Source organism: Podarcis melisellensis (assembly GCF_964234715.1).
Source record: "Podarcis melisellensis genome assembly, chromosome: 14".
Taxonomy (NCBI): domain Eukaryota; kingdom Metazoa; phylum Chordata; class Lepidosauria; order Squamata; family Lacertidae; genus Podarcis; species Podarcis melisellensis.
Window position 1 is genome coordinate 32,626,231 of NC_138546.1, and position 18,973 is coordinate 32,645,203.

At 47.2% G+C, this 18,973-nt stretch overlaps 2 protein-coding genes across 4 annotated transcripts in view; one reads left to right on the top strand and one right to left on the bottom strand.

Moving 5' to 3' along the window:
• Positions 1 to 3,592: 3,592 nt before the first annotated feature.
• Positions 3,593 to 13,289, bottom strand: SELENOS (selenoprotein S). 2 transcript variants are annotated; one of them, XM_081888823.1, is made up of 6 exons: positions 13,136 to 13,289; positions 9,553 to 9,681; positions 7,930 to 8,036; positions 5,088 to 5,177; positions 4,717 to 4,792; positions 3,593 to 4,089 (listed from the first exon to the last, which is right to left on the bottom strand). In XM_081888823.1, the coding sequence occupies exons 1-6, from the start codon at positions 13,206 to 13,208 to the stop codon at positions 4,010 to 4,012; spliced, it is 555 nt and encodes a 184-aa protein (XP_081744949.1). In that variant the 5' UTR covers positions 13,209 to 13,289; the 3' UTR covers positions 3,593 to 4,009. The 2 variants fall into 2 exon arrangements, with proteins under 2 accessions (XP_081744949.1, XP_081744948.1); XM_081888822.1 differs by having other exon boundaries at positions 4,717 to 4,795.
• Positions 13,290 to 14,570: 1,281 nt separating this feature from the next.
• Positions 14,571 to 18,973, top strand: part of LOC309356816 (F-box and leucine-rich repeat protein 13-like) — a 243,429-nt gene continuing 239,026 nt past the window's right edge. Inside the window, exon 1 of one of the 2 annotated variants that reach the window (XR_014162896.1) lies at positions 14,571 to 16,610. Coding sequence is in view for 1 of the 2 variants with exons in the window: in XM_081888605.1 (XP_081744731.1) it covers positions 14,840 to 16,387 (1,548 nt within the window). In the remaining variant the exon portion in view is untranslated. Of the gene's footprint in view, positions 17,681 to 18,973 lie in introns of those variants that run through there. The other variant, XM_081888605.1, reaches the window with a different exon arrangement.

An 18,973-nucleotide genomic window follows, 5' to 3' on the forward strand; every position in this document is an offset into this window, starting at 1 on the left:
AGACCTGGAAGTGCAGCTCTCAACTCTTATGCTATTCATCTGCCAGCCATACGATTCTAACAGGATCGCACCATCCAGTGAATTCTTGATTTTTGACTACAACCCAAGGGAGGAACCACTGACCCAGGGACAAGCAAGCGCTCAGCTGAAACCTTTAAGCCAGTGATGGCCAAACTTGGGCTTCCAGCTGTTTTGGGACTACAATTCCCATAATCCCTGACCACTGGTCCTGTGAGCTAGGGATGATGGGAGTTGTAGTCCCAAAGCAGCTGGAGGTTCAGGTTTGGCCACCACTGCTTTAAGCTGACTTGCCCAATCTTTTCAATTTCGGCTGTGTACGCACTGTGTACGTACATTTGGGCTGTGTACACACTCCTGCTAACTTTGCATCCAGTGTGCTCTCACCATTGGTGTAACTGGGGGTTAAACCAAATCAAAAACCTTTTCTCTGGTTTATATTTGTAGATCATGGCATGAGTAAAAGTTGGCATACCTAACTTGGCATAAAAAAGGATCCCACAAAAAAAAAATCCTTCCTGTGTTAATAATAATAATATTTTAATTATATCCCACCCTCCCCAGCCGAAGCTGGGCTCAGAGCGGCTAACAACAATAAAAGTAAAACAGCATTCTAAAATCAGTATTCTAAAATCAATTCAAAATCAAATGGCAACCACTGGGCCAGAGTTCTACGATGATCACCAAAGGAGGGGGTCAGACTGTGCCTTGGCCAAAGGCTTGGTGGAACAGCTCTGTCTTGCAGGCCCTGCGGAAAGATGTCAAGTCCTGCAGGGCCCTAGTCTCTTACGGCAGAGTGTTCCACCAGATTGGGGCCACAGCCAAAAAAGCCCTGGCTCTGGTTGAGGCCAGCCTAACCTCTCTGTGGCTCGGGACATCCAAAATGTTTTTATTTGAAGAACGTAAGCTCCTCTGTGGGACATACCAGGAGAGGCAGTCCCGTAGGTATGAGGGTCCTAGGCTGTATAGGGCTTTAAAGGTTAAAACCAGCAACCTGATCCTGTACTCCACCGGGAGCCAGTGCAGCTGGTATAGCACTGGGTCAATGTAATCCCACAGCGAGGACCCCATAAGGAGTCTCGCCGCAGCATTCTGCACCCGCTGGAGTTTCTGGGTCAGTCTCAAGGGCAGCCCCACGTAGAGTGAGTTCCAATAATCAAGTCTGGAGGTGACCGTCGCGTGGATCACAGTGGCTAGGTCAGGGCGAGAGAGATAAGGAGCCAACTGCTTAGCTTGGCGGAGATGAAAAAATGCCGCCTTTGTTATAGCTGCCATCTGCGCCTCCATGGAAAGGGTGGTTTTGAAGATTAAAAAAACATGTCACCTGGGCCCTAACTTTAATAAATTAAGGCTCCTTTGCAGAGCAGTTAAGTGCAGGATAAAAATCTTTCCATGTTAATTAAATACGCCTTCCAGGAAGCAGCTTTGGTCGAGGCTTCAGCCTGAGAGACGTTTTCCGATAAGCAGCAAGAGCCTTTTGCAACTGTTTTCACCCACGGAGATGTGTGTTAGCATGCACAGCCACAGCAGGGCTGCGATCCTCTACTCACCTTTCTGCAGCTCCAGAGGTTAGCACCCAAACCGATGGGATTCAAATTACAAAGAAGGAGATTCAGAGTAAATATTAGGCAGGGCTTTCTGTCGGGAAGAGCTGTTTGACAGCAGAACGGACGACCTTGGAAGATGACGGACACTCCTTCTTTGGAAGATTTTAAACAGAGGTTGGATGGCCATTGATGAGGGGTTCAAAAAATGGATGTACTGTGCCATATTAGAATCAAAAAAACTTGTTCTGATGAATTGGAAGAGCCGCAAAAAGATTCCATGGAGCACATGGATTGACAATATGGGCAGACTAGCCACATACAAACGAATTGAATGTCGACGCAAATTAAGAATGGATAAATATGAAGAAATCTGGAAGGAATCTTTAAGCGATAAGGCAGACGGTGTTGGGAAGTAGGGGGATGAGAGGTGGGGAAATATTGTTAAAAAGGTGTAGTCATAGGTATATCAGTACTCAAATATGAAATGTTAAATTGAATTATTAGTGTTATTACTGTTTTTGTTGCATGTGTTTTTTGTGGTTGTTATTATTGAAAAAATGATTAAATATTTTTTTTAAAAAAATCGATGAGGGATTCTTTACTTGTGATTCCTGCATTGCAAAGGGCTGGTACTGGGTGACCCTTGGTGTCTCTTCCGACACCACAGTTCTCTGATTCTCTGAATAATTTCCATCAAGATGAACGTAACTTGCTTTTGAGAGGATCACATCCGTGGCAGACTTGGGGACTGCTGCTGAAGAAAGTTTCTCGTGAGTTCTTCCCATGGCTCGTTTTAGTCTGCTGTACTTAACAGGGCAATCCTACCTGCACCTGCTCTGCTGCAAACACTCAGTGGGGCTTACTCCCAAGTTAAGTGTGTACAGCAGGAGTAGCCAATGTGATTTCCTCCTCAAGTTGTGGACTCCAAGACCCACCAACCCTGGCTTTCAAGGCCAGTGGTTAGGGCTGATAGGAGTTGGTAATCCAGCCAACATCAAGAGAACACCATATTGGCTTTCCCCCATGTACAAGGACCACAGCCCTAGCTTCGTGTTTCATTTCCAATTGTTTTATTTACATGATAGTCTTTATTTCTGCACTGCTTGCAAGCCTCTTTTATTTCTCCCTTTTGTCAAAGAAGGAGTCCAAAGTATTTCAAACATATGCAGATAATATCCTCCTCTTCAGCAAAATTTTAGATTGCAAGCTACACTCTCTTAGCAAGACCTGCTTTGTTCTGGGTATTTTTCCTCCCCTCCCTTATGCTTCTCTGCAAAGACTCCTGTACGCTGCTAGCACTATATAAATAATATTTATTAATTAACAATGTTTTGAACGGGGAGGGAGGGGCGGGGAAGGAAGATCTTCAGAACAAACCACACACAACCAATTTACTTGCTCGAGACACATCTATTAAGCTAGAATACATACTTCTTTATAGAAAAAAAGCTATAGAAATTGCTGTAATGTTATTTACAGAATATATATATTTGTCATACAAAGCTGAGAACATAAAAAGAGGAAATGGCAAAAACTCTCCACTTGCTGTCTGGTTTCAGCAGCCATTAGTGGTACGTTCACCATTTATAAGGACTGCATCATTCAAGGCTGCTTGGTACAGGGTCAATCGCATCCATAACTGTGACGTTGAAAACTCCCAAAGGCAGGGCTGGGGAACCTGTGGACCTCTGGATGTTGCTGGACTACAACTCCCATCAGCCCTGACAATATGCTGTGATGGCTGGGGCTGAATGGGAGTTGGAGTCTGAAAACCTGGAGCGCATCAGGATTGGGAAGGCTGGTTTCATGTGTTTCTCACACAATCCTTCCTTGTTTACATAGGAGAGATGGAGCAACAGAAACATTAACACATGCTTGGGGCTTTTGTATGCAACTTTGACAGAGATGATCACAATAGATTATTTACCCTCATCCTATTAAAAATACCCAGGACTGATATTCGAATTGTATTCGGCCCTGTTACTGGAAAGGAAAGGAGCTGTCCGCCCCCGTCCCGCAAGCATCGCTCACAATTTATTTTGGGCAAGCTTGGCTACATTAAAATGTTTTGGAAATTCAACATTGCGCCCCTCCACTCAACGCAAGCATTTCTGCTTCCCGGATGCAATGATCTCTCCCCCCCCCCACATGCGCTGTTCCTACGGTTCTCCTGATCCCTCCCCCTAGCCAATTCCAAGGGGCGCAAGGAGGGAAGAGAGGGAGGAATGCCCCAATTTGCAAACTAAAGTGCCTGCTCAAGGCTTCTGCAGACAGGATTCAGTAGCTGAATCCCACCCTTCAATTCACACATATTTGATGCTCTTACAGTGCTAAAAACAGCCCCCCACCCAATGTCCCTGTGCCAAGCAGCCCACAGACAGCCACAGTTGTGGAGTTAAGTTAATGCCTGCCGGTGTCAATGGACAGCACCGGCAGAATTAGCCTCATCCACCCGAGGAAGGCCCACGGCGCCCTGGTCTCCACGAGCAAGTCCCGCCACCTTCTCCAGAAAGGGGGTTGTAACCTGGGAGAAGAGAGGAGCAAGAGAGAAACTGTAGCATGTCTGTTCAAGGAAAAGAAAAGGGAGTTACAGCGCAGTCTCTTGATTGACTTGAAAATGTGGTGCAAACATTCAGCTCCAACGTCACTTTTGAAACCAATTACAGTGGTGCTGCGGAAGTCGAATGGGATCTGTTCCGTAAGTCCGTTTGACTTCCAAAACATTCAGAAACCAAAGCACAGCTTCTGATTCGCTGCAGGAAGCTCCTGCAGCCAATTGGAACCCGCAGAAGCCCCGTCAGACGTTCAGGTTCCAAAGAACATTCACAAACCGGAACACTCACTTTTGGGTTTGCGGCGTTCGGGAGCCAAAACAGAAGAGTACCAAGGCATTCGGGATCCATGACACAACTATGTTTCACTCACTTTTTTCTTGGCTAAAAACGAAGCCAAGACAGTGAGTGGGATCCATCCAGCTCACTGTCTTGGCTTCTGCCAAAGCCGCGACAGCCAGTGGGATGGATTTTTTTTTCTTGATTTCCCCCCCTAAAAACTAGGTGTGCCCTATGGTCCGGTGCGCCTTATGGAGCGAAAAATATGGTAAGTGAGGGACCCAAAACCATGTTTGCTGTTAAACAGACTTGGAACTTACCAGCACCTCGCAAAGGTTTCCTGTTGGGTTTTGGTTTTGGGGCAGCAGCCGCTGCAGATGCTCCAGGCTCAGGTTCCTGCTGTTTAGAGGAAGAGTTAATTCAGCAATTTTAGCTCATTCTCAATTTTGAATGCAGTGGTACCTCGGTTTTCGAACGTCTTGGAAGTCGAACATTTCAATTTTTGAGCACTGAAAACCCGGAAGTAAATGTTGAACGGCTTCTGCTGAGTTTATTTTCAATTTTCTCTGTTGAATTTGCAAACTACCATTTGAGCCTTTTGGAAATCGAACAGTTTTCCAGAACGGATTACGTTCAAAAATCGAGGTACCCCTGTATATTTGTCCCTCCCTTCCCAAAAGACCAAACCAACCTGATTCTGTTTCAGGGTCTCCTTATAACTTTTGCCTTCCTGCATGCTTTCCCACATGACTATCTTCTGCCTTCTCTTCTCTTCTTCAGCCTAAGGAGAAACAACAGATTTAATTTAGATTAATTTAAAAAGCCTGATAACAAAATGTAGCTCAGACCTACACCAACTTGGATAAGCCACCCAACTGAATGTGCATCTAGCATGTGCCAACTCAACTGCTTTGATCTGCAGAATTGGCACTTTTATCAGCGCCATGTAACATTCAATCGGCAGTTGCAAGGAATGTGGCAGTAGCTAATCTCTGGAGCTTCCTGCCTACTGATAAGAGGGAGGCCGGTGTCTTCACTGTACTGTTTTCCATTCCTGCTAAAAAACACCCCAACCTTTTTTTATTTAAGCAATCCTACTCCATAAAGTAGGAGAAATAAAGAAAGGAGTACGACAAGGCTGTATATTGTCTCCCTGCTTATTTAACTTATATGCAGAATTCATCATGCGAAAGGCTGGGCTGGATGAATCCCTAGCCGGAATTAAGATTGCCGGAAGAAATATCAACAACCTCAGATATGCAGATGACACAACCTTGATGGCAGAAAGTGAGGATGAATTAAAGAACCTTTTATTGAGGGTAAAAGAGGAGAGTGCAAAATATGGTCTGAAGCTCAACATTAAAAAAACGAAGATCATGGCCACTGGTCCCATCACCTCCTGGCAAATAGAAGGGGAAGAAATGGAGGCAGTGAGAGATTTTACTTTCTTGGGCTCCATGATCACTGCAGATGGTGACAGCAGCCATGAAATTAAAAGATGCCTGCTTCTTGGGAGAAAAGCAATGACAAACCTAGACAGCATCTTAAAAAGTAGAGACATCACCTTGCCAACAAAGGTCCATATAGTTAAAGCTATGGTTTTCCCAGTAGTGATGTATGGAAGTGAAAGCTGGACCATAAAGAAAGCTGATCGCCAAAGAATTGATGCTTTTGAATTATGGTGCTGGAGGAGACTCTTGAGAGTCCCATGGACTGCACAAAGATCAAACCTCTCCATTCTTAAGGAAATCAGCCCTGAGTGCTCACTGGAAGGACAGATCGTGAAGCTGAGGCTCCAATACTTTGGAGCCACCTCATGAGAAGAGAAGACTCCCTGGAAAAGACCCTGATGTTGGGAAAGATGGAGGGCACAAGGAGAAGGGGACGACAGAGGACGAGATGGTTGGATAGTGTTCTCGAAGCTACCAGCAGGAGTTTGACCAAACTGCGGGAGACAGTGGAAGACAGGAGTGCCTGGCGTGCTCTGGTCCATGGGGTCACGAAGAGTCGGACACGACGAAATGACTAAACAACAACAACTTAATAAATGTAAATCTTATCATTTGTTTTTTAAATATTATTGATTTGATCTACATTTCTATAAATGTATATTGTCACTTTGTTTTTAATGTCTGTTGATGCATCACTGTATTCTTATTAATATTTTATACTATTAAAGTGCTTAAGAGTTTTATTTTCAGTTGATCACGCTGCATATAAACCTTATTAAATAAAACAAACACAGCTTGCCAGCCATGGCAGACCTTGGATTGACCTCCTCTCTCGACTGCAAGCCTGAGATTTGATAATAAGGGACCTGGGAAGCCACAACAAACAGCTGATTGGGTCATAAGGTGTGCAAGCCTGGTTTAGTCAGACAGAAACAGAAAAATCTGCAACCAGCTCTAAGAGAGGCAATGCTTAATTGCAACATCTGCTACCTAAGAGGGTGCAGAGTTGTTTGACGAAGCCATGCAGTGTTTTGCTTTTGTGGCAGTGAAGCTTGTTTTCCATAAAGTATCCTCACAGGGCGTTACCTAGATACAGGCTGAATACCGTATTTTTCGCCCTATAGGACAAAAGACACAGGGAACTCCCCTGCTGTTGCATTCAAAGGAGAACTCTCAATCCAGTAAGAGCCTCAGTCTGGTGGCAGAGTGTCCCTTCTCTCAGCTACAGGGGGAAAGTACCGAGCAAAACCAGACTGTCCTGCCTTCATTTGAGCAGGCTTAGAAATGCTAAGTGGGCAGTAGGAGCAGGCAGGGGCAGGCTTCAAGTGGTGCCATTCACTGCAGTGCTACTCCTTTCAGAGCTGGGCTCTTGTAGGAAGCAAGGTATACAGGATGGTTGCCACCAGGCCCAGTAAGCTTTCTGGGGCATGATTTGGAGAGACAGGCTCCTCAAAACAGCCGCAGGCACACGAGTGATGCACTCATCAAGGCCAGCACAACTTCCCCCACCCCTAGCCCTGAAAGGAAAAGCATCACCAGCCACCATCTACTTTCCTCAAATGCCTTTGGCCCCCAACGTAGCATCCATACATTCGAGGGTGGGATCCAGAGGCACCAGGGCAGAGAGGAAGAGGGACAGAGACGGTGGCCACTGCAGGGATCCTGCCTGGAGTTTCTCCTTTCAGCACCAGACACTTACAATTATTTCCTCCCCCACCCCTAAATTTCAAAACCTGATGTCCACTCTAGTGGACTTCTTGGGGCCCATGGCATTTGCCCTACCATGCCAGGTGCAGTCAGTGCCACTGCCTTTGCATGCAGTTCTCGCCATGGCCACATAACCCAAATCACTCATTCTTGGGCAGGCAAAAGTAGCTTGGCTGGGCAGCGAGAGACTGCACTCAAATGGTTCACCAGTTCTTTTCCCCCGCAGGAGGGAAGGAGTACACAAAAGGCCAACTCAGGGTAGGGTGCTTATTTTCCCTGGAATGCAAGGAGTTGGCAGGCCCATAAGTCAGCATAGTTTTACCAAACATCGGTTTGACTGTCAAACACAAGGCTACCTGGCTCAAACAGCATTACCTTCTTCTGTTTTTCTTTGAATTTTTCCGCTTGCTCGTTCAACTCTTCTTGCATGCGCAGACGGGCTGCGAGCAGAGCTTCCTGTCGTCTCACCACAGCATCGGGTTCTAAACCAATCACAGAAAAGAGTTGTCAAAAGCTGAGATCACAAAGTAGTCCAAAGAGGCTTGAGCTACTTTCATCCTGTTGTATATCCTCTGTCTGTGTGTGAGAGAAACATTTTTCCAGAAACAGAGAAGAAGTTTCAAGAAGCAGTATAAGGCTGAGATTATTTTGTCTGTGCAAGGACGTTTTCTGTGGGAACTGTTCTTTGGACATGCAGAGTGTGACAGGAAGTACTGATAACAATGGTTCTGTGGAATTTGTTGTGTCTCTTGCTTGCGTATTGCGGCGAGAGAAGAAGACAGAGAGGCTTGGACTCTTGCTGGGCTCTAAGCATGTCTGTATATATTTGCTACCAATATGTTTTTATACCTGTCAAGTAAACCTCTAGACTTGACTGAATCTTTATGGTGTCCATGAGTGTTTACTGCCTACTGTGTGTACCTTCAACCCCAAAGACGATTCCAAGGCAGGAGCTGTGTTAAGATATAACTCTGCTGAGTATGGATACTGGCACAAAATGCACAGTGAAAGCAATGCCGGACCCGATCCTTCTAAATCATCCACCAGAGGTTGATGGATTGATCCAACCGTTCCAATATAAGCCAATCCCAACTTAGCTAACTTTCCCCGCATACCATTCAGAAATAATTAGTTAACCCCCTCTGCATTATTTTGACTGGTTCACCTGAATAGTCAAACTGAAATCTACAATTCACTAATTGCAAAGTCACTCCTGGCCCTTTCAGATGTTTGTTTTGTTAACAAAGCTTGGAGGGAGACCAGATGTCGGCTGCTGCATAGAGAATGGGGACATTGCTTCTGCACACTTCTGAAAACCTCCTGGGTCCCCTTCCTATAGAAGGAGGGTTTGGGGGCCCTCCAAAGAATCACCTGGCTGAAGGGGCAAAACACCCACCCAGGCCCAGGTGTGCCAGGAAGATACAGGTGACTCCCCACTTTACACCGGGGAGATTGCATAAGGTGGGGAGACCCTCTAAACACCATTAAAACACCCTCTCTGCCACTTTCTCTTCAATCCATACCAAAAATACTGTATCCAAAAATATCTACAACTAGAATTGAAGCTCTGGGGCTGGCTGGAGGCTGGAAGATACGCAGGAAAACAGATGCTGTGCTACCCTGCATATCAGCTGTTAGGTCGGGGAGAACAGGCACACTAGATGCCTGCCTTCTTGTTGTGGTCCATCAGGCCTCTGTGATGGGAACAACTAACAGTGCTGCTCTGGATGATCTTAGTGAATGAGCTGGGATGTCATTCATTCAAATGGTCCTTAAGACACCCTGGACCCAAGCTGTTCAGGGTCCAGGATACCTTAGCCCTTATATCCCAGCTCATTCACGAATATCATATGGAGGAGAAACTGTGGCCTGTGTGTGTGTCGCACATAGGCTGTGCACACAGATTTAGCTGTGTGAAGTATTATGGCATGTGTGTAAGTCACTCTGTATGGCAAAAGCAGTGCAGGACAACACATCCTCTCCCAATCCCATACAAACCAACAGCTGCTGCATCCAAGCGGGGCTGCCTCTTGCCTCGAAAGCTTCGCGAGAGCTTTTGTATAAGCAGATAGATCGCAACGGAGCTGAGGAGGATGTACCACCCATAGTCTGCAAAAAGTGAGCCCACTGGAAGAGAACACAAACAGATACAATAATTATTATTTTTTTCCAAGTGAATTTTTATTGTTTTCCTTGCATATTCTTTTCCAACAAATTGTAATATTGTAACAGATACAATAATTAGGCTTGGCTGAAGGGCAGCAGGAGCCAACGTAATGCCCATAAGATGCTGACGGACTCTCATCTGTCCCCATCAGCATGTCCATTGGATAAGGATGGGAAGTGAAGTCCAGCAACCACTCAAGAGGCACACAGTCTCTTGTGTACTCTTTGTAGTTACTGGGGGTTAGGGAACTTCCCTGTATCGGGAAGTTTTTTAAATGTTTGATGCTTTATTATGTTTTATATATTCTGTAAGCTGCCCAGAGTGGCTGGAAAAACCCAGCCAGATGGGAAGGGTATTAAATAATAAAATTATTATTATTAACCCCTACTATATTCTTTCATGAGACAGTTTCTTGAGCTTCTTTAGAGAAGTTTCCTCAAGGGGACAAATAATTTTGTTCCACAGAAGTAAGCTCTTTGGTCATTTTTTATTACTGATTTGAGGCTGCAATTTTGGTCAAAACCCAAAGTGTCCCGTTCGAAATTTGAACAGATACAGTTGGTGGAAAGGAGTCGGCAGCTCTGCCTGCAGCCTCCTGCACACCACCAAGATCTGGTTCAGAGGGTTGGTGGTGGCACACACCTGAGCAGAAACAGCCAAGGCATTCACTCATGTGTCATTGTGCAATTTCTAGTTTGCCTCCTGCTCAGGTGACTTTAATAAATTCCTGACCAACTCAATCGCAATATTACTTAAAGATAGCTTCAAACATTCAATACCTAACTGATCACTGTGTTCTGCAGGAGAGGGCAACTTGCAGATACCATCTTATCAGTAGGTCTATTCAACACATTATGTGGTGGTACTTACCTGTTGGAGCTTCCTCTTGTTACATATCAGAAAAGTGACATTTCTATAGTTTTTTGTGTCTGTTTCCTCTTCCAAAAAAGCCTTATAAGTCAAGATTCTTATACATGCACTAGTTTTAACTGAGCGGTAGTCAACATTGTCTGCTAGTGCAGGTACTCTTGTATTAGAGAACAGGTGAGTTTTAATGCTGCAGAACAGACAGCACAAGCTATTCTGCAACATATTTAGCAGTCATCTACTCCTGCATTCTTTTGCGCAACAATGTTTCACCAGTGGAACAACTACGCTAAGTGACTTTCACTTAGTGCTACATTGGATACACCCCATTTTTAGATATGCAATAGTTTTGAATATAATTTTACGGTATTGTGAAGTCACTTTGAAATACTTCATAGGAAGCAAATTCATAAATGAAATAAATTATTTTGCTTTCAACATTTTTATCCTACTTTTTAAACACGAATTCCAGCCATCTTGGCTACAAAGTGTCATAGCATAACATTAATAAACACAAAAAACACAAAACCATGAACTCCCTACTCACTGGGACTCAAAAAAAGGGGGGTGGGGAGAAAGAAAAACAGCAGCTGGAAATTAGTCTAGAACGAGGATGACAAGCATGCTAGTTAGTTCCACACACCTAATCCACAAACTGGAGAGATAGCTTCTGAAGTGAGGAGCCTGTTCTGCATGTTCCCCCCACAAGAAACATTGTTTGCTAGAAAACCAGGAGTCTAAAATGCACAGCGTTCCCTCATGAGTACAAAAGGCCCGTGGAGGCTGAAAGTTTTCTCTGACGTGTAGAGGGTGGGGTGAATTTAGCCTGCTCTCCTTTATCATGTGAGCGATCTAGAACACCTGAATGCAGTTGCAAGTTATCAAACAGATTAAAGGCAAAAATCTCATCCGAGAGACAGGGAAAATAATAAAACTGGTCAATTATTTTACACAGCTATACAAAGCAAGCGCAGCAGACTTCCACTTGTGCAAAGGAACTTTCCCCTGCTCTCCTCTGTAACCCCTGCTCCCTACCCCAAAATCTACCCCAGAGAGATGGCGGAATGTCTGGAGCATATTTTGAAAGTATGCAGAGAGAGGAGAGGAAGGGGAAGTCCCACTGCATGAGCAGAACGCCACATGCCCAGTGTTGGCTCCAGCCCTTAATATGAACAAAGCAAATAAATCATAAACATAACAAATCGTAGCCACTGTAAGGTGCCATTTGTAGATTGCTGCATGTCACTTTGAGAGCCACCCTTGGCTGAAAAGTAGGCCATAGATACAATGCCATATTACACAGTACATGTGATACACAGTACATGATGTGGCACTTTTGTCTAGGTCTCGTCTGAGCCTGGATGGGAGATTTCCTGGGAACGCAAAATCCCATTAACCAAAGATATAAACTAAACAAATACTTAGTACACCAAAAATAAAAAAACAGAGGCGGAAGAACCTACAGGTTGCTTGATACTGCATGTACTGAGGTGGCATACATGGTTCTCCCCCTCCTCATTTAAACTCTACAACAACCCTGTGAGGTAGGTTATGCTGAGAGGCACTGTCTGGCCCTAGGTGAGCTTCACGGCTGAGTGAGGATTTGGATAAATGAGATGGTGGAGGCATTGCTGCATTTGGAGGTCTGGGGGTGGCAACAACTTTGGTGCTTTTTGCAACGTTACATCCAAGCTAGCACGGCAGAACCATCCATATTGTAGGTTGCCATATTGCTTGCCCATGATTCCAGCAGGTGCAATGGAGACTTCTGCCACATCCTAACCCACCCCCACCCCTGCAAACGGGATTAGGAATTAGCATTGCTCTACTTCAGGGATCCCAAACCTTCGGCCTTCCAGGACCAGTAGTCAAGGATGATGGGAATTCTAGTACAAAACATCTGGAGGGCCGAAGGCTGTAGAGCAGGTGCATCCCCAGCCTTCGGGGATGCTCTACAGGTGCATTCACTCGCTTTCCTCCTCCCTCTCCATTCCTTTCCCCTCCTGTATCATACCTATCCAATTGTAAACCTTTGCAAACCTTGAACTTAGAACACTATAGCAAGCCAGCAAACTAGTTTTTATTTATCACGACATAGGCTTTAGGAAGCTGCCTTACAAAAAGTCAGACCATTGTTGGCCCATCCAGACCTGTGTTCACTGCGCTGGGATTTCAGACAGAAATTCTCTCACAACCTTGCTTTGGAGATGGAGGGCACCTTCTGCACGCGAAGCAGAGGCTCTACCACTGACAGCGACAGACCTCCCCCTGTGACAGATTGCGAGATTTAAGTCGTTGAGAAGACCTGTAAATTCACCTGCCTTTTAAAAAGGTGGCACAAAACGCAGCTGCTCCTCTACAGATCGACAGGCAGGCGATTTAACACCGATAAACAACGACGACCTCTCTACTTTGTCCCCAAACAGCACCTGACAGCTTTAAGGTAGGCTATTCCTGAAAATGGAGGCTCTTCAAGGGCCGCTTCCTGGCCCCTCCGCCTCAAGAAAGCCACATGCTAATCCCCTTTCCCCCCAGAGACTCCCTCACCTGTCTGCTGAAGGAACTGGACCCCTTCCCGCTCCAGGGGCGGATTCCCCTCTTGCGCTGCCCCCAAATCCATCTCGCAGCAGACCCGGAACTGCAACTGACCCTCCTCCGCGGCAACATCCGGGTCCTGTTAGCTGTAATCACCACGCCCCTTTCGTTAACTGTCCAATGAAAAAAACAGCACCTCGGAACTCCAGTTCCGAGCCAATGAGGGCGTGGAGAAGCTTAAGCCAATCAGGAAGAGACGGGAGGGAAAAAACAGTGTTCCTCGAGGAAAGTGGAGGCGACAGGAGGGAGGAGCTACAGCCAATCCGGAGAAGGGGGAGGAGCGAAAGTTAAGATGACGGGGCAAAGTTTTGAAAGCGAAGGCAGCCGTCGCGCGGCGCGCTTTGCTAGGGAATAAGGTCTATGGCAGGGGGCGGGGCTTACTCCAGAGGAGACCTGCACGGAAAACAGCACAAAACCTTTGCAAAAACTCTGGCTGCGGCGTTTGCGACATGTTGTTGTTTAGTCGTATCCGCCTCTTCGTGACCCCCTGGACCAGAGCACGCCAGGCACTCCTGTCTTCCACTGTCTCCCGCAGTTTGGTCAAACTCATGTCTGTAGCTTCGAGAACACTGTCCAACCATCTCGTCCTCTGTCATCCCCTTCTCCTTGCGCCCTCCATCTTTCCCAACATCAGGGTCTTTTCCAGGGAGTCTTCTCTTCTCATGAGGTGGCCAAAGTATTGGAGCCTCAGCTTCACGATCTGTCCTTCCAGTGAGCACTCAGGGCTGATTTCCTTAAGAATGGATCAGTTTGATCTTCTTGCAGTCCATGGGACTCTCAAGAGTCTCCTCCAGCACCATAATTCAAAAGCATCAATTCCTCGGCGATCAACCTTCTTTATGGTCCAGCTTTCACTTCCATACATCACTACTGGGAAGTATGTTTCTGACATACTTTCTGCATAAAACTGAAACAGCACTTGATTGTATTTTTTCATTAAAAATAAACCTTCAACCCTCCCAAATTCTGCGAAGCAGCAGCAGGGGTGCAGCCGGGTCAATCCAGGCCGGCCTTCGGCAACCTGGCGCCCCCTGAAAGCTTTGAACCGCAACTCCCAGGATGATTAACTCGCCGCTCGCGGGAATTGTAGTTCAGCACCCGGAGGGTAGCATGTTGGGCAAAGGGGCTAACTTGAATAAAATATTGGAGGGGAAAGGGTGGAGTGGAAGCAGGCAAGCCCACACCGCATAATCGACCACCTGACACGGCACACGCAAACCCTATTTGAATTGCAACGCCTATCAACTTTGGGGGGCGGCCCCCTCAAACATTTTATTGGAGGGGACCTCGGCCCTTGGAGCTGGCTCCTATGATTATGGGGGAGGAAGCATGGGCGTAGCCAGGATTTATGGGGGAGGCAAGTTTCATGTTAGGGGGACAGAACATCAGTTAAGTATTTTTATTGATTTACTTGATTTGGGGGGGCACCTGCCCCCTGCTCCCCATTTCCTTGGCTACGCCCATGGAAGAAAGACATGACTTTAGAAAGATCCTGGAAGGGGCGGGGGCTCTGGCTTCACCCGCCCCATCGCTGGGCTGGGCTTCGGGTACAAGTAGCGGAGGACGGGTCCAGCAAGCAGCTAGTCTCGAGCAGCGCCGGGCGGCTAACCAGACGCAAGGCGAAGTTTGCTCGTCTGCAGCCGGGCTCCGCAGGCAATGGGTCCCGGCAGGAGGAAGCGAAAGGCGCCTCCTCCCGAGGACGACGGCGGCAGCAGCAGCAGCAGCAGCGGTTCCGAGCAGGAGCCGCCGCCGCCTCCCATCTCTCTCCTGCCTCCGGAGCTGCTGATCAAGATCTTCGAGTACCTGGACGACGAGGACCAGGTCCAGGTGTCGCAGGTGTGCCGCGACTGGCAAGCCGCTTCCTACCAGATCTTGTGGTGGCGTTCGGAGGCCCCCGTGTCCCTGTGCCATCTCCGCAACGACCCGTCGATGTTGGCCAACATGGCAGCCTGGGGCATCCGTCGGGTGCGGATCGTGATGACGCCCTGTGTCACCATGGGCTTCGTCAGCCACGCAAACTGCACCCCCGAAACCTACAGTGAGCTGTGCCGGGCTTTGCGGGCCGGGCTGCCCTCCCTGCGGGCGCTGAACATGACCGGCTGCCCATCCGTCACCAAGAGGAGCCTGGCGCAGATTGGCAAGCATCTGAAAGGCCTGGAGGAGCTGGTGCTGTTGGGGTGCAGGCATGTGAGTGACGCAGGCCTCCTGCTCCTCAGCAACAGGCTGCTGCACCTGAAGAAGCTCAGCCTGGACCACTGCAACCTGGTCACCGATGCGGGCGTAGGGCACTTGGCGGGCATCACGGCAAGGGGCTGCCTGCAGCTGGAGTGCCTCAGCCTAGAGAACTGCGACAGACTCAGCGATGTTGCCCTCCACCACGTGGCCCAGGGCCTCTCCCGCCTGCGCTACCTCAGCGTCCGCTTCTGTGGGGGCATCCGAGATGAGGCTTTGGTGCCCCTGTCGTGCCTGACCAGGCTGAGAACCCTCAACCTCAGCTTCTGCCAGAGAATCACCGACGTGGGCATTGGGCACCTCGCGGGCATCACTGCCGACGGCTGCCTGGGGTTGGAGGAACTCGACCTGGCGGGCTGCGGCCAGCTCAGCGATCACGCCGTCCGCTACGTGACCCAGGGCCTCCCCCGGCTGGTCCACCTCAGCCTCCGCTTCTGTGGGAATATCGGGGATGGGGCTCTGCTGTCCATGTCGCTCCTGAGCAGGCTGAAGAGCCTCAACCTGAGCTTCTGCCAGAGAATCAGCGACGTGGGCATTGGGCACCTTGCGGGCATCACCAGCCGCGGCTGCCTGCAGCTGGAGGAGCTCGACCTTGAGGAATGCGAGCGGCTCACCAATCTCACCTGTCGGTATCTGGCCCAGGGCCTCTCCTGCTTGCGCCACCTCAAACTCTGCTGCTGTGAGAAGATCAGGGACGAGGGGCTTCTGTTCCTGTCGGGCATGAGCAGCTTGAACATCCTCGAAGTAAGCTACTGCAATATCACCGACGAGGGAATTGGGCACCTGTCGAGGGGGAGCTTGCCCCTTTCAACCTTGAACATTACCTGCTGCGAGACCCTGGGAGACGCAAGTCTGGCTTATATTGTACAGGGCTTGGGCAGGCTGCGCAAGCTCTACCGCTGTGGTTGCAACTTCAGCCTCAACTGCATGCTAGAACTGGAGCAACAGATGCCTGGACTGTCGATTCTCTGAGAGCTGTGTAATCTGCCAAACAGTTTGTCTACTGACGCAGCTCAGTCTGTAGAGCACGAGACTCCTAATCTGTCAAGGAGACCCATGCTGGGCAAAATATTTCTGCATTGCAGGGGGTTGGACTAGATGACCCTTGTGGTTCTTTTCCAACTCTACAATTCTATTATTACTGTTGCTTTTCACCAGTGCCTTTCCGTTTTGTATTTTTTCCGATAAAAAGCATGTGAAAACTAAGGGTATTTGGTTATTTTCTCCTCCATTCTGCAAACCATTTTCATTTTGTGTTGTGTTTTTCAGATGGTATGTCTGAGGTCATTAAGAGATAAAAACTTTCTTTTTAGTGATTTGTAAGTTGCCCTGGAAGTCTTTTTTTTTTTGGCAGAGGAGCAGGATTTCTTTAAAAATCAAAAACAATCCCTAATTAGGTATTACTTCAGTTGCAAAAGTATGCAATTAGCAGGCCTCTATTATTCCATGCTGTGCAACTGCTTCTACATTCCTGATGTCTTACAACAAAATTAAAAGTTTGCCAACCCTTTTGAAAAGAAAACAATACTATGAAAAAGCACACAGAAACTGAAAAACAAAAAAACAAGACCTGAAATCATAGCACCTTCTTGGGTCCAGGAATTTTTGGCGCTACAAGTCTGGTGTTAAGCACACTTACCTGGGAAAGTGCACATTTTGTTTGTAAAAACAAATATATTTTAAAAATAAAAATATTACCATGATACAAGAACATGAGAAAAGCCCTGCTGGATCAGGCCAAAGACCTATCTAGTCCATAAGATGCTTCTGTGAAGCCCAAAGGCAGGAGCAGAGAATGAATGAAATCTTTATTTGTATCAGCCATCGGCTATAGCAATAAAACAACAATACAATATACAAAGAATAGAAATAAAAAGTCAATTATATAAAATACTGTGGCGTTTGCCCTCCTAGGTGTGTGACATCATACTGGGTTCATAAGGAGAGGGTTGACTAATTGTAAAATGCCTAACCTATAGGAACCCAAGGGGAAGAGTTCGAGTTCAAGTTTGAGTTGTTAAGAAGTCAGTCTGGAGTTAGAGAAGAGAGAGGGAGGATAAGTCTGTGGGTTGGGCTAGTCTGATGTGAGAGAATGAGAGAATCTGTTAAGAGGAGTCAGAGAAACAGTTGAGATAATCAGTCAGAAGGTATTAGCAAGGTATAGGCCGGTAAAGAAACTAAGTTTAAGAAACTGACAAGAAAATTATCTGAGAAACCATAAACTTGTAAATGCTTGTAAAATAAACTTATTTGGTTTAATTTTAACTGTCTGGACTCAGTGCGTACCCAAGAGTAACGGGTTGGTGGCAACGGGTAAGCGGGCACAGTGGTGGCACAGGGATCAATAGACCGTCAAACGTCCGGGGACCCTGTGTTATCACCACAAATACATTTTAGGGTTCTGAATCAATAGTCAAATACAGTTATACCTCAGGTTACAGAAGCTTCAGGTTGCGTTTTTTCGGGTTATGGATGCGCCGAAACCCAGAAGTACCGGAACGGGTCACTTCCTGTTTTCGATGGTCACGCATGCGCAGAAGTGCTAAATCACGCTTTGTGCATGCGCAGAAGCGCCGAATCGCGAGCCATGTGTGCGCAGACGTGGCACTGTGGGTTGCAAACATGCCTCCCACATGGATCACATTCGCAACCCGAGCATCCACTGTAGTGGATCTTATTCTGAGTGCCCCAACTAAAAACTTTGCAACCTTTGCTGTCACTTGCTCATCTTGATCTGCCAAGAGAAAGGACACTAGCAGTGGTTGGGCGACCCGGAATGGACAATAAAATAGGGGTGATAATCTCATTCCTCAAGTCTTTCTAAAGAGTGCAAGCTAGAAGGGCATGCGCCAATTCGGTACTGCCATCTCCACAGGGACAGAAGCGTTTTTTGGGTGGAATTTGTTGGAATCGTCCCTTGAGTACAGCCGAGGGCAATACATTCAATCTTGCAAGAGTAAAGTGTGTCTATATTTTAGAATTGCTAGGTTATGTAGATAGTGTGCCAGAGAGTTGAAATGGGAAGGTGGAAGTCATACCATGGGCAAAATTTCCTTATTGTGGCCAAGCTGTTCTGATGCTCAATATCATTTAGGCGCTGACAAATTAAGACTGTCTGCTTTACTAAAACTCAAAGTGAGTAGCTGTTGTGGTGACAAAGCACAAGAGTGAAGTTTTTGATAAGACAATTTTAGTCCAGGTGCTCCTGTGACCAGAGAGCATCACCACAATCACTACCTACCCCAGTAAGCAGTACTCCAGTGGATCCTACCTCCAACAGTGGAGGTAGACTGTAACCAACATGACTAGTCATCACCTCCATCCTTTGTGTGTGTGTGTGTGGGGGGATACTGTGGCAACCAATGGCAAATTTTGTGGGCCTGGCCTGAGCCTGATCCAGATACTGATGCAGGATCCGTTTGCCAGTGCCTCCCATCACCTGCCACTCTTTGGGTGATCATGGGATGGGTGGGTGTAGAGTGGCTACATGGCTCTAGGCTTTGGCCCTGGCTGCGTTACTACACAGAAGAGATGGAAGTTTTCGTGTGTGGCTCATAG